The sequence below is a fragment of the Perissodus microlepis genome, chromosome 2, assembly GCF_051167445.1.
Source record: "Perissodus microlepis isolate ML-2025 ecotype Zambia chromosome 2, ASM5116744v1, whole genome shotgun sequence".
NCBI lineage: Eukaryota > Metazoa > Chordata > Actinopteri > Cichliformes > Cichlidae > Perissodus > Perissodus microlepis.
The window spans coordinates 2,946,765-2,960,998 of NC_140462.1; the positions used below are offsets into that span (position 1 = coordinate 2,946,765).

Here is a 14,234-nt window from a genome sequence, read left to right on the forward strand (position 1 = left end):
AAAGCAAAGCTTCTTTTTTTTGTAAAAAATAACTTTTCCCTATAATTTCCAAATTGTAAAAATTGAGCTTGAGTCTGATCACGCGGCCTTTGCTGTGTGTGCTCCTGCTCTGTCGCCCTCTCTTTCCTCCTGAACTGTTGACTAAAAGCGACAAGCCTCAGAACAAATCTTGCCATGTAACAAGTAAACTGAACTGCCATTGTCTAAGAATCACAGATGCGCACACACACACACACACAAAATAAAGAGACGTCAGACTTGTTGTCCTCACCAGAGTTTGTTCAGAATCAAGAACAAAACCTTTTTTAGTTTAGTCACGACTTCCTGCTTCAGACTGTACCTCTGCAAATTATTACATACTAAATTTTTACTATCAGTAACTGACGTGAACAGAAAACATCAAAGAAATGTCAAGACATACATACATTCATCTTGCTTCACCTGGACAAATTTAGAGGTTATGAAGTTCTAGTTTGACAACATTTGAAAGAAGTAGGCCATAAAGTAACTGAAGTCTGTTCGTACATTTGAAAAGCGAAGGAGGGCTTGAACATTTCTTGAGGTTAGCAACAGACAGGATACCAAGACAATGATTTCCTTCCTGCCCTTTTTTTCTGGACACCGTCTGTGTTTTAGTTCACAAACAGCCTCAGTAGCCAGGTATTTTTCCAAGAAGCTTTCGATCCATTAGGGAAGACCAATTAGGTGCTACTTAAATCAGACCAAACATTTGGAATCACTTTTCAAATACATCACACAGAAACCTTTGATATTACAGCTTTGTAAGCTAACATGTTTCATGATCTGAAGACTGATGGGCACAAATAAAAAAAGAGTAGACTACTGATTAAAGTCTCACAACTGTACATGGAAGAAACAACATTGTTAAGAAACTAGGAAGCATTTTTCTGCCTTTCTGCCTTGTATTTTCTTCTACATGTTGAGAACCATTTCTGAGCCTACAGGATAGGCCTGTCTGCTCTGTTAAACTAGTAAAAAAAGTTTTTATTTGACTGGTATAATCACAGTTTTTGGATTGCTACAATATATCAAAGTGATACAGTTAAACTCATCTTGACCTTTAAGGATTCAATCCCTGACAATGGGACAATGTAACCGGTGCTGTTCCATCTTTTCTCATTTCGCTTCTGTGAATGACTGAGCGTACAGAATCTCCATGGTGACAAAACCATCATTCAATTTCAAAATGTTCAAAACCCACAAAATATTGTAATAATTTGAGTACCTCTAGTTAAAGTTAATGTGGCCATGAGGAAGCTGTGTGCTTTAAAAATAATAAATTGGGCTGTAGCATTTAGCTACTACTGGCTAAGTCACAACAATTACCCCATCACTGACGTTAACCTCATTTAGACATTTTTTAAATATATTTTATATTTGCTTTCTTGTCATGACTCGTTTGAAATGTTGTTTGTGTGTTAAAAGTTAAAGCTAGCAACAGGTCATCTTAGATTTGAATAAAAAGTAAATGGTGGGAATAAATTAATCAGGGAGTGCTCAATTTATTGTTAAAATGTGTGTTTAACACAAAGTGTGAGGCATATCAGGAGGGGGGGTTGTGTACTGCTAAGCTAACGGTTAACTTTGTAAATAGCCGATTGCCAGAGGAAATTGTCTGGTTTCACTGAACACTCAGCAAGAAAGCCAAAATATACATTTGCCAAAGTATATAAAGAAAATAGAAACATAGCCCACATGAGTAGTTATTGCTAGTTGGTTGGTTTTTGTATGGACAGACGAGAAATGTTGGTATTACATCACACTAAGTTCTACTAGATGCTAAAAATCAGCCGTGGAGCCAGTGGTTGGTTTGCAGAGCTTTTCACCTCCAGACACCATCAGTGGGGCAGCCTGCTGAAGAAGCTAAGTGACCAAAAACACCAACAGAGATTTGCCCTACTCAGTGTACCGTCCCAAGGTAATGCTACAAACTGCCTTGGCCACTCTTCTTTGTTCTTTGTATGGGAATAAATTAGCACAGTGCATAGCATTATCTCAAGTTAAATGCACCAGCTGTTGAAGGTTTTACTGCGAAGTGATACTTCAGTTTTCAGGGTGAGATTTACAACAACATATGCTATGTTATCAAGAGAGACCCAGGTTATTGCACAACACATCACCATAGTTGCCACTGCAGTTTAAGTAAAAATGGAAGAATTCAAAGTTAAGGCACTAAAACTGCTGCCAGAATGAAAGAGCGTTCAGAGATATCAAACCAAAGACTATGTTTCTGTGATTTTTGTTTTAATGTTTTTTAAAGAACTGGCTCCTCATGCTGTTTTAGAATATGTGGCTTCATTTTAGGTCAAATTTCCCTTTATTTAAATATTCCAGACTGATTAATGTGAAAAGGTTCAAGCATGACACCTTCACACAAATGCATGATTATATGATGACTATTCCCTTTCCTGTCCAGTTTGAGCTATCATTTTTAGTAGTTACCATTCATAACAGAGGGTCAGTCATTAAACATGACTATATGTTATATCTGTTTGTACAAATATCTGTTCAGTCTTCTGTAAGAATTAAACATAACATATCACAATGCCAGACACAACACACAGCCAATTATTGCTGTTTGACTCTGTCATATTGCAAGTGTTTCAACGCCTTATCGACAAATTATTTATCAGCCACATCGTATTAGCCTCATGACAGGGCTTAGGCCTTCCCAGTGCTCTCACACATGAAACGCAGAAACATCGGTAAGTGAAGAAAATCATCAAATACAACTGACGTAAAAACATGTAGAAATCAAAACACACGTATAGAAAACAAAAGAACCTAAAGGCAAAGCTCGACGGTCTCCGGCGTTTGTCAGAGACCGGCTTTTGCCGTGTAAAAGCAGTCGCGTCGCAGAGATCAGCAAGGCCTCGATGTTCGTTTGTTTTTCAAACAACCTTTTTTCTCAAAAATATGATGGCGGGTTTCCAGACAAGCTTTTTGCTTTGTTTTTTTATTTTATGCTGCTGTGAATTTATTATTTGGAAGCAACAACTTTCCATTAAAACTGGTTTAAATGGTATACAACTGGATCCACACCATCGTCTTTGTGTGCGGATGGAAGGCACTGGCCTTTACAAAAAACATCAGTTGTGTTTTGTTTTGTTGCGTCACCCTTTACCAAAGAAAAAATTAATAAAAAAACAAAAAAACAAAAACAGAGAACTTTGCTTTTTTCTGCCTGCACTGTTCGTTTCCCTTACTTGATGTAAAAGTGCAAATAAATACTGAATAAATACATTTAGCAGATAATGGCATCAAACTCCAAATATTGTTGGTAATGAGTCCATGATGCTGAATGATGCTTCTCACAGCACGGGGATCCAAATATGTTCAGGTCAACACACATAATCAATGTGGATCACCAGCCATCATCTAGAAAAAGGTTTGGCTTGAGGGCGTGCCAGCTTCACGTTGGTGCCATTTTGATTGTAAAAGCTGCGTATAGGTGGAGTTTTAAAAAATTAAATTAAAAAAAAAGGAGGACTTTGGAACGTGAGCAGCTCTCTTTTTGGGAAATGTAAACAACGTCACTGCATGCATAAATAAAAACTATGAATAAATAACGTAAATCAATGTCAAAACATAGAAAAAAAAATGAATAAAACAAAACCAAAAAGCTTTTAAAGCACACCAATGTAAAAGCTGATTCTCTTGTTATTCGTTTGAATGAGAGAGGAAGAAGGGAGGAGCCATGAAGGAAAGACGGAAGAGCTGATGGACTAATTACTGCAAGATACACTAAAGGTGGTAAGAGAGAAGATGAAGTAAACAGAGTATATTATGTACGGAGAGTACATTTTTCATATTCATACTAAGGTTTGATCTTTCTTCATTTGTACACTTAAAGACAAACATGGTCGGTTAAATGACTCGCCATGTCCAGCTATGATTTGATTTGCAGGCTGTTTCGTTGGGAGGATCATTTGTCTTTGCTCTGTAGGCGATGTTCAGACAGGAAGCACATATATGACACTCGTATTGGGTTTTTCTGACAAATCTTTTTAGAAGACGCTCTGACCAAACTGCAAAGTGTGGCAAAAGGAAGAGCAGAGAACTGCAAACATGGCAGACAGACAGAAAGGTGAGAGTGGCAATCTGGGCAGATTAAGAGATCGCAGCACAGCGGCTTTTTCTTATACAAAAAAAAAAAAAAGTACACCTAGCATGTGCATATTATCAACGAAATACAGCGATGTAACAGCGTGACGACTGATGGTTTCAAACAGACAATTGTGATGCCAGACTCCCCGATCTGTCTGAACACAGCTCGAGTTGGTGGGTCTGCCAGGACTGCTGCTCTGTGAAAGTGATGACGGAAGGCGTCTGTTATTCATTCAGATCCACGTTATCTCAACTGTTGCTTAGTTAAAGTTTGCTGTTGATGCTTGGATGACATCGGCGGGGAAGGTGCGACGCCATCAGCGTCAGTTCTTTGTGCATCAAAGAGGAAGAACAGCAGGTCAACTGCTGCTTTAGGGTCAGGCGCGCGCATCACCGGCTCCTGTTCTGCGACATGAAGAGCAGCACCTTGCGGATGCCGCTGAGACGGTCTCTCAGAGACGTGAGGGCGAGGAACGGTAGCTGAGCTCGGCCCTCTAAAGGAAGAACTGCTAGTAACCACCAACACCACAAGGGACCGTTAGGGCTGGCCTGCAAGCAAAAAAACACACAAGTGAGATGGTTTTAAAGGGCAAAATGAAGTAGAAGAAAAATTTGGATACTTTAGTCCCACTATATAAAAATAGAAGCTATAAAAGAAACAGACTTTGTGTACCTGAAGTTCAGAGTCTTTGTCAGGCATTGGTCCGAAGTGGCCTTCAATGCGAGCTTTCTGCTCAGCTTTCAGAGAGTTGACCCAATACACCGCCTGCTCGTACACCACGTCATGCAGACACTGCAGCTCGCGCTCTGCTACGCCCTCCACCTGCGGACAACAACACCTCTGAGCTTTAACATCTTAGCAGCAGCTCACCGTCCTTCTCTAAATAACTCTCCAGGTGGAAAACTTCACCTTTGCTGCATACATCTATAGACTAGTTCTTAAAACCATAAAATCTTTTGAAAGCAGATGCAAAGCTTGACTTGTGCTTCTGGCTGAGTAACGGAGGGACACTGCATGCTTGAATAATCCCAAAGTAGCCACAGCATACTGTATCCTGCTTTATCATCTCTTTTTTTCTTGTAAATGAAACTATATTTTAATAAATGAGCATCACACTGGATTAAACAAGACTTGAAACTTGCAACTGGGGCTCTGAAATAATCGGAAAATGTTTACTCAGGTTATAAATCAATTATGAAATTGGCTTTTCTTTTTCAGTTGGTGTTGGTTTTGCAACAACATGTGTTGCCCCCTGCTGGCCATTAGAAAGAATGCTAGTTTCAGACACTTGTGCATCAACTTGTTTTCAGACCGGGATGTTAATAACACCTTATAAAGTCTAAGCTCATCCTGTCATCTCTCACTCTCCCAGCCCACAACCCCCACCACCTCATACCTTAACATCTTCCAGGTACTCTATGTCAGCTGTGTTGTAGCCGTCCCTCTCGCTGTGCTGAATTACTTTAAACCTCCGTTTGCCTATCGTGTCCACAACCGAGCGGCCGTCGGAGAAGAACTTGACATCGCGGATCTCCAGTAGGCACCCGTAGTCGGCAAACCTGGAGGGCGAAGGACAAAGCGCAGGGAGCAAGTTAACATTATGTGCATTCATAGTCCGACACCAACCCCACACAGCTGCAGTCAAAGTACTAACCCTTTGAGGTCATCTCCCAGACACATGCCAAAGCAGTTGGTGCCCGTCTCCATGCATCGGCGAATCATCAGTCTGTAGCAGGGCTCGAAGATATGGAGAGGGCACGGCACAGTAGGGAAGGCCATGGTGCACACGAATATAGGCACATTCTTGTTAAGACTAAGGGGAGACATGGAAAAAAAACCTCTTTATTTTCATTAAGGAGGAGATATCGTGTAAAAAAAATCCAAACAAAACAACAACTTTCAATTAAAAATTCAACATGAATGAAAATCTTTTGTAAAAAAAAAAACAACAACAAAAAAACTTAAACTCCAGGTGACCTTTAGGCCAAATGTAAAAGACACTGGTTAACGTGAGAGTGAATTAATTTATGCATCGGTCGTCAGGAAAGTGACACTTGAAGCCTGAATGACCAACACTCAGAGCTCACTGTGTCGGACACGTGTGCCGTCAGTTGTAGGTCAGTAGGTCAAACAGCCGAGGATATTATCAAAATGTTAATGTCACACATAAGCTGCAATCCATCAAAAGACTTGCTGGGAGAAAGAAAGATAAGCAGAGCCTGATAATAAGACAGTGGAGAAGAGCGGGAAATATGAACTTACTTGGAGAGCTCAGCCATTTCCTCCAGGTGGATTTTCTGTCTTTCCATGAGCTCAGAGGGAAGATACTTCGATATCAGGTTCTCAGTTATTACCGTCTTACAGTATTTCCTCTGGACCAGATACTGGAGACAGACACAATGAATATGTTAACAGCAGCAGAATGACACAATAAGGATGTCTCCTGTGGTTGTTGTTCCACAACCTTGTTAGTCTGCCTGGTTTCAAGGGATGCACAAATCAAATATGCTCAAAGCCCTGACAATGACATTATTACTGGAGCATAAGAAATGAACCAAACTAAATAAAACATGGTTTCTACAACAATATTATAAAGACTCAACATTCATTAATATGCTAGGTTACCAACTCTGTATCTATAACAACTCTGGAATCCACCTTAGATCAGTAGTTTACAATAAGCCCCAAAGACTTGTGGGATAAGTTGACACCACCTTCCCCAACATCAAATATCCTTAGCAGAACTTGTTTTAGACAAGATCTCGAGCTACTTTCAGCTTTAGCCTTAGCAATTATATTTAGCAGACCGTTTATCAGTTAGCATTAGCATAACTGTCTTTTTTTTTTTTTTTTTAACCCAAATACGTTAAGCATCCATCCTCTATTTTTTTTTTTAAATCTACTATTACATTTACCATTCATTATGTGAAATGATCAGTTTCTGCAGTTTATTTTCAGCTGTGATCAGAAATGTTTATTCATTTACTAGCTAACCATTTCAATAGCTAGCTAAACGTCTACCAGTTTTCCAACTTTTTATTTCATAATTTCAGCTAGCTAGTTTAAGCCACATTTTATTTATCATGTGTAGCTAATAATTACTTTTGTTTATGCCTACTGTTAAACCCCCCCCCCCCCCACACACACACAAAGCATATCTTTTAGCAAACTTTAACTGTTAGCCATACCTATAACATCATTGCTTATCTATACAGTTACTTTAAATTCTTCACAAAACCTTTTCAGAGCTCATAAATTCTCTATAATTTCACTGTTTTTTCTCTTTATATTAGGTAATGTATCTTTCCACACAGCACCTGGCTACTGCAGAGGAATAATTATACCCCTGGTTGGTAATCATTGCTTCAGGCCTTATTGAATGTGGACGGTCAGTCTGAAAAGTTTATTGAATTCCCGTGCCACCTACCTCAGACATATCCTCTTTACAAAGGGGACACTTTGGGTTATGGTCCAGACATCTCTCCAAACACTGAAGACAGAAAGTGTGCCCACACGGTGTTGTCACTGGTTCATAGAACAGTCTAGATGGGAAACACACAAACAGTGAAAAACCACAGACAAACAAGGGTAAGCTACACTACAACAGCAATAAAATGCCTTATTTAAAGCGTAAGATTCAGTGTGTTTGCATTCTGGCCCTACACAGCCTGCGTGTCCAGTGTCAGTTGCGTAAACCTAGCTGTAAATCAAACTGCTCTCACCTCATACAAAGAGGACACTCCAGATCTGCGGGGTCAAAGAGGTCGTCATCCACAGAGCTCAAATATTCTGGCTCCTCGTTTGGCTCTAAATGTAGAGGTAATCAACAATAAATACAATGCTGAAGTTGCTAATAGTATATGACAGCGTATGATTGTGCATCGCTGTATAATCACCAGATTTGGATCTCTTGTGATCGTTGTTCTTCCCCTGAAGCTCCACCTTTGCCTCCTCTTCTGAAATCCTTCGTTTCCGTTTGGTAAGGAAGCACTGGTCAAACCTCCTGACCTCTGTCCTCCCCTGACATTTGCTTTGATTCTCCTTTGTTGACCTCTCTGGTGCAGGGAGAGTCGAGGTAAGATAAGACTCTGGAGACAGCGATCCGGGACTAAGGGTCTGAGGATGGAGAGTAAAGATGCAGAGAAGAAGAAAATAAATTAAAGAGAAACTTCATGTGGACTTGATTTGGATTGGCCGACTTCCAGACGTGGAACATCTCTTACATGGAAGGGAGCACTGATGCTGTTTTTGATGTGTGCTCTGGAAGACGGTATATTGGTGTAGTCAGAGATGTGTTCAGGGACCTGATCTCTGACTGGAGCCAGCAGATCACTCAGGATCTGAAAGAGGAAAATAAGCCATTATGTCATTATTTTGATGACACTGCAAATACACACTTAGTGTTTTCCCTTAAAACATTAAATGCTTTGTTGTATTTAATGTGCAGTAGGGCAGGTCACAAGATAACAATGGTCATATTTACCTTGTAAGCCTCAGTCTTAGCAAGTTTACAGTCAGGCTCTATGGACAGACACACTAGGTACTCTCTTAGAGCCTCCTCACTCCTGCCCAATGACACCAGGGCCTGGCCCTTGCGAATGTGACCCTGTACACAAAAGAAACATGCAGCATGTTGCAGCTTATTCACTTTGCTACTACACTAGGACAAGTGTTTAATATAATGAACTAAAAGCTACAGTTTCTCTGCTGTACCTTGGACCAGTGAGGCATCAGTCTACAGGCCATCTCAGCGTCCATCAGAGCCTTTTCGTGTCGTTTCAGGCTCGAGTGGATCTGGGAGCGGTTACTAAACAGTATGTGGTCTGTTGGTGCTGGAGAGAAGAACCCGAGCAACCGTTAGTTGTACAATTTTAGGAATGGAGCTACGTGTTTTCCACTTTCTTTTCTTCTTCTAATAAAATATTTTTTTTAAACTGTAAAAGAAAAGGAAACGTTTCCAGAGCCCAGAGTTATGAATTTAAATGGCCTTTCTGTTCAGCCAGCAATTAAAAACAGTAATGATTATTTGACAGTTATATGGAGGAGCAATCATTTAAGGAACAGACTACTGACCAGTTATACAATAATTTAAATAATTCTTCTGACAAGCACTCTATATATTCTAGTTTTAGCTTCTAAAATAATAAAATAAATTCTTTTAATCTCTTCTTTTAAAACCAACAGCCCGACCGATAGATTATTCTTAATACCCATATCTATATTTGGCAGTTTAAAAATCAGATATTCCGATACATCAGCCGATATTTTTTCATTCAGACACACAAAATATAAACAAAAACATGTTAACATGACAACATAACACACACAAACATCTTCCGACTGCTTGTTGACTGATATCAATTTACACTGAGGTGACACATACCGCATATATGAGCAGCCAGCATGCTTAATAAAAGGCTTGGATAATTACCCGTTTATTAATATATACCCTTGTTCCCTGTAAGATCTGAGCCTAGTATAGAATAGAAATAAATAACGACCACTATATTTTCCCTTTTCAAATGTCTTAAACAGTATCCGCTGGCATGTTATAACACCGAGTGAATGTTTAACATGGGTTCGTTTCCACATTACAAAACGTGTTAAGAAAAAAAAATGACTGCCTTACAAAACCATGCAGTACTATCAAGGTCACCCACATTGTAGGTTTCATAACGTGAAAAACTTATGCAAATACCACTGATAGCCTTATGGGAACCGGAAGGAGATATTTCCCCGGCTTCGCTACGGGCACAGGCAGAAAATCACTCAAAGAAACCAACACAGGAGCCCCAAACATGACAGAACGAGCCAAAGTAGGGCCTGTAACTGCAAAGGCGTCAGGCACAACACAAGCATCACAGAAGGAAGATTGATTAGCACTGTGGTTAACTGCAGGCAGCCTTATCACACAGACCTGCTCTAATTATAACTCTTTAGACTGGCATTCACTCTTTGGAGACCATCTCCAGGCTTAACTGCAGCATGCCTAAATGCAACTTTGGGCCTGATCTACGTAGCTCCAAACTTACACAACTAGCCTATTAAGTGACTGAGCTACAGCGGCACACTGCTGTAAAGTCAAATGAGGACAGGCTAAGGATCCAAGACGCAGAGGGCTGTAGTTTGATCTCTGCGTTAATCACTACATTTAACTGATGAAATAGGAAAACAACGAAGGGGCATATGGCTCTTTAAATGCTACTTAAATTAATACATGTCAGGAAAATTGGGGATTGCCCCTAGCTCACTGCCAGTGATTCCTGTCTGAAGGTCACAGTTCACCTATGTTATCACCATCCAAGCTCTTCCCAATTAAAAAAACCCCCACAAAAACAGAAACTGAGCGCTGGTGTGCCCAGCGGTGACCTGCAATAATACCCTTGACCTACATTTGCCTGATCCATTGTTTGACGTTACACAATGAGGGAGCGGGCTGGGGGGGTGGGGGGGTTACGTGCTTACGCAATGTTTGGTCCACTGGCCCAGCCCACATAACCCTGTTATCCAACACATGGCGATGTGACTCTCAGATGCCAGCAGAGAGGTGGCTAGCTACTGTGTCACCGCCACGATTATGACACTAATAAATGTGGAACAGCTCGACCTTGTTATTTTACTGTACTTTTCACATAAACACACCTGACATGCTGTTATGGAATAATAGGAAAGTTACAGAAGTAGGCTACAAGCAGCCCTGTCACACACACACACACACACACACACACACACACACACACACACACACACACACACCCTTTCTTTTTGCTTCTTAGTAATAATAAGAATAAGAAGCAGCAGCTCGGTGTCTTACCTGCAAGTATTGCTTGGTTATACTTCTCCAGGGCAGCTTCCATCTTTTTCTCGGCGTACAGTCCGTTGCCCTCCCGCCTCAGCTGGCCGGCCTGGTACTGGGTGGGGAACCACTTGGCCAGCAGGTTGCTGAGGACCACATTCACCCTGAGACCTAGGCTGTCGCTCACTGCTGAGACATTCTTACACTCCTTACACACCACCGGTCGCTCCTTCTCTTTCCTCTCCCTCTCCAGACACTTTTTACAAAAGCAGTGACCGCACGTCAGAGTCACCGGCTCGAACAGAAAGCTCAGGCATATCCGGCAGGAGAAGTCTTCATACCCGCAACCTGTGGCACCCGCTCTCGGGCATACAGTCGCACCTGCCTCCTTTGCCCTACACGGGTTGCCCCGCTGCCTATCACCCCCGTCTTGCCTCCGTATAGTACCCGACAGGTACTCTATGAGGTTGGCCAGGTGAGTGGGTCTCAGCCTCTCTATCTCCGAGGCTTGCCGGTACACATCAAACGCTTCCGTGAATTTCCCCCCGAACGCGAGCGCGTCAGCCCGCTTCACCATCAGCTCCCGCCGGCTCTGCGGATCTCCGAGACACGCCAGCTGGCACTCGTAGATGTCCGCGGCCAGGTCGAAGTTTTTCGACTTGAAAGCCTCTGCTGCGAGATGCAGCATGCTCTCACTCTCCGTCCCCATGCAGAGCAGGCTGTCCGAAGCGTATCAGCTCATCTACGTGGTGCATGTCTGCACCCCAGCTGCTGCCATTCACGTCTGTCCCCTCCGCTGCAAACGACTGACAACTCTGCACGTTCATGCCCTAGTCTAGGAAGGACCGATATTATTCTCAATGGACCATGGCGAGGAGGTGAAAAAAAAAAAACTGTTATGTAAAAGTTGTGTCACGTGATGCCGGCCAGCTGTTCTCATTGGACGAGTTTGGAAAACTGTTACAAAACAATCTGCCATGTAACAGTTTCAGTGTTGGGGCCATGGGGCGGGATGTCTGACCTGCATGCCGGTTTCTTGTAAACAGTGACCAGGGTTCCCAAAGAATGACACCATTTAGTGGGACGACATGTAATCGATCTCAATTGACCAAGAGTATGAAAATTTGTTGTAGTGTCACAGATTTGACATGGTTCAGCATGTATTTTAGTGTGTCTCATACTATCTCATACTAGTGACAATCTGAAAAGAGAGCATGTCAGGCTGTTTTTAAAATGTGCTTTAATTTGTTCAAGTTTTCAGTAACATTTTCTTATAGAAAAGATTTCTTCATTTGGGCATTCCAAAGTAAATAACCCATGTGTGCGGAATTTTATAGAACATTACTTCCTGTTCCAGTTGAGCTTACACAAGAAACTGTCAAATGCATGCCCTGCTAACAGCTGTTGTCAGCATCTTGTTATGTGTCTAACAAAACTGAGTTACATAAAGATTCTTTTATTTAACTTCTGGGCAAAAAAAAGAATAAGAAAAAAGAAATGCACATATTCCTTTTTTTTCCCATTACAGAAATAAAGGAAAAACAAAATCCAAAATATTAAAAAAGAGAACAAAAGAAAACACAATATCTTAGCCATCACCTCCTTACTGCGTGATTTTAGTGGCTGCAATTACCCATCCCACACACTGCCACCATAAAACAGATAAGATATGGAGGTTTCCCACGTGTTACCAGCTCCAAGGTAACCATTGGTCATGGAATCGTAACTAAAAGGTACTGACCTCCATATTTTGCAAGAAATGCAGACGGTGAATGTATTTTTTGTGGTCTTTTGGAGGAAGGTAGGATTTTGCTTTGTAAATTTGATGTAAATGATCAAAACTGGTCTTAACAACTGTGGTCGGTTGTATCTCAAATGTAAAAGCCATTTAAAAAAAACTACCAACACTGAGGAGCAATAAGAAACAAGGGGCGCAGGGACATCCGTTAACCAGTCCAGACGAGGGACGATTTCCAGATACAATAATTTTGGTCTTGTTGACATTAAGGGGGAGAAATTCAGTGTTAACCAGTGTTTGCTATCTTATAGACAATCAAACAGAAGCCTCAGTGGGATAGAGGCATCAAATTTAATAGGGAAATATATTTGGATGTCATCAGCAAAACAATGACAGGGAATGTTGTGTTTCCTGAAAATTTATTCTAAAAGCAGCATAACATCATAACCACCTGCCTGTTATTGTGCCGGTCCCCATTTTCTGCCAAAACAGCCCTGATCCACTGAAACATGGACTCCACTTGGTCCCTGAAACTGTGCCGTGGTGTCTGGCATCAAAATGTTATCCACAGATCTTTTTAGTCCTGTAAGCTGCGAGGTGGGGACTCAATGAATCAGACTTGTTTGTCCAGTACATCCCACAGATGCTCAATTAGACTACGATCCTGGGAATTTGGAGACTGCGTCAAAACCCCAAACACGTTGTTGTGCTCCTCAAAGCATTCCTGAACCATTTCTGTTTTGTGGCAGGACACAATATCTTGCTGAAAGAGACCACAGTCATCAGGAAATCCTGCTTGCATGGTCTTCAGAAATGACATGTACAGCCTTATGTAAGTTGTACGTGTCAAATTTACAGCCACAATGATGGAAGGGCCCGAGGTTTCCCAGCAGAACATTGCCCATTGTCCAGTTCTGATGCTCAAGTCCCCATTGTTGGTGGATAGGGGTCAGTACGGGATCCTTGAATGGTCTGTGGCTATGCAACCCCATACCCACTGTGTATTCTGACATCTTTCTGTCAGAACCAGCATCAACTTTTTCAGCAATTTGAGCTACAGTAGAACGTCTGTTGGATTGAACCACATGGGCATCAGTGAGCTTTGGCATCCCATGACCCTGTCGCTGGTTCACCTCTTTCGATAGATACTGACTGCTGCAGAATGAGAGCTGCAGTTTTGGAGATGGTCTGACCCCGCTGGACACTGTTACCACAGATTTGCATTGAAGGCCCTGTCACTTTATACTAAGTTGTAATTCCATCTCCTCTTCTAATTTTTCTTATCTTAAACTTGATAATGCTCCATACAGATTGGAAATTGGATCCCTACTGTGACCTCTGACCTGAATCTTTATTAAGCACCTTTAGATAGGTGTACCCACATATTTAGACGCGTATTTAGAATGTTTTTATTCCCTAACACGTGGTATTTGTATAATTGTAAAGTCAAGATATCCATGACTTCTGTCACTGATCTGGAGGAGTTGGAGTAATTTTAACTATACACAGAGTTCTGACAGAAGGCAGTCTGAGAAATATGTAGCCTTTACATGTTGTCCAACACACGGATC

At 41.4% G+C, this 14,234-nt stretch overlaps 1 protein-coding gene across 1 annotated transcript; it reads right to left on the reverse strand.

The window, feature by feature from the left end:
- Window positions 1–261: 261 nt before the first annotated feature.
- On the reverse strand, window positions 262–11,827 carry LOC146392007 (LON peptidase N-terminal domain and RING finger protein 3-like). Its single transcript, XM_084940230.1, has 12 exons — window positions 10,944–11,827; window positions 8,843–8,961; window positions 8,613–8,735; window positions 8,353–8,469; window positions 8,026–8,245; window positions 7,852–7,936; window positions 7,557–7,671; window positions 6,392–6,513; window positions 5,784–5,942; window positions 5,526–5,688; window positions 4,802–4,951; window positions 262–4,677 (listed from the first exon to the last, which is right to left on the reverse strand). Exons 1-12 carry the CDS (start codon window positions 11,632–11,634, stop codon window positions 4,519–4,521), a joined length of 2,223 nt encoding a protein of 740 aa, XP_084796356.1. The 5' UTR covers window positions 11,635–11,827; the 3' UTR covers window positions 262–4,518.
- Between the last annotated feature and the right edge of the window lie 2,407 nt (window positions 11,828–14,234).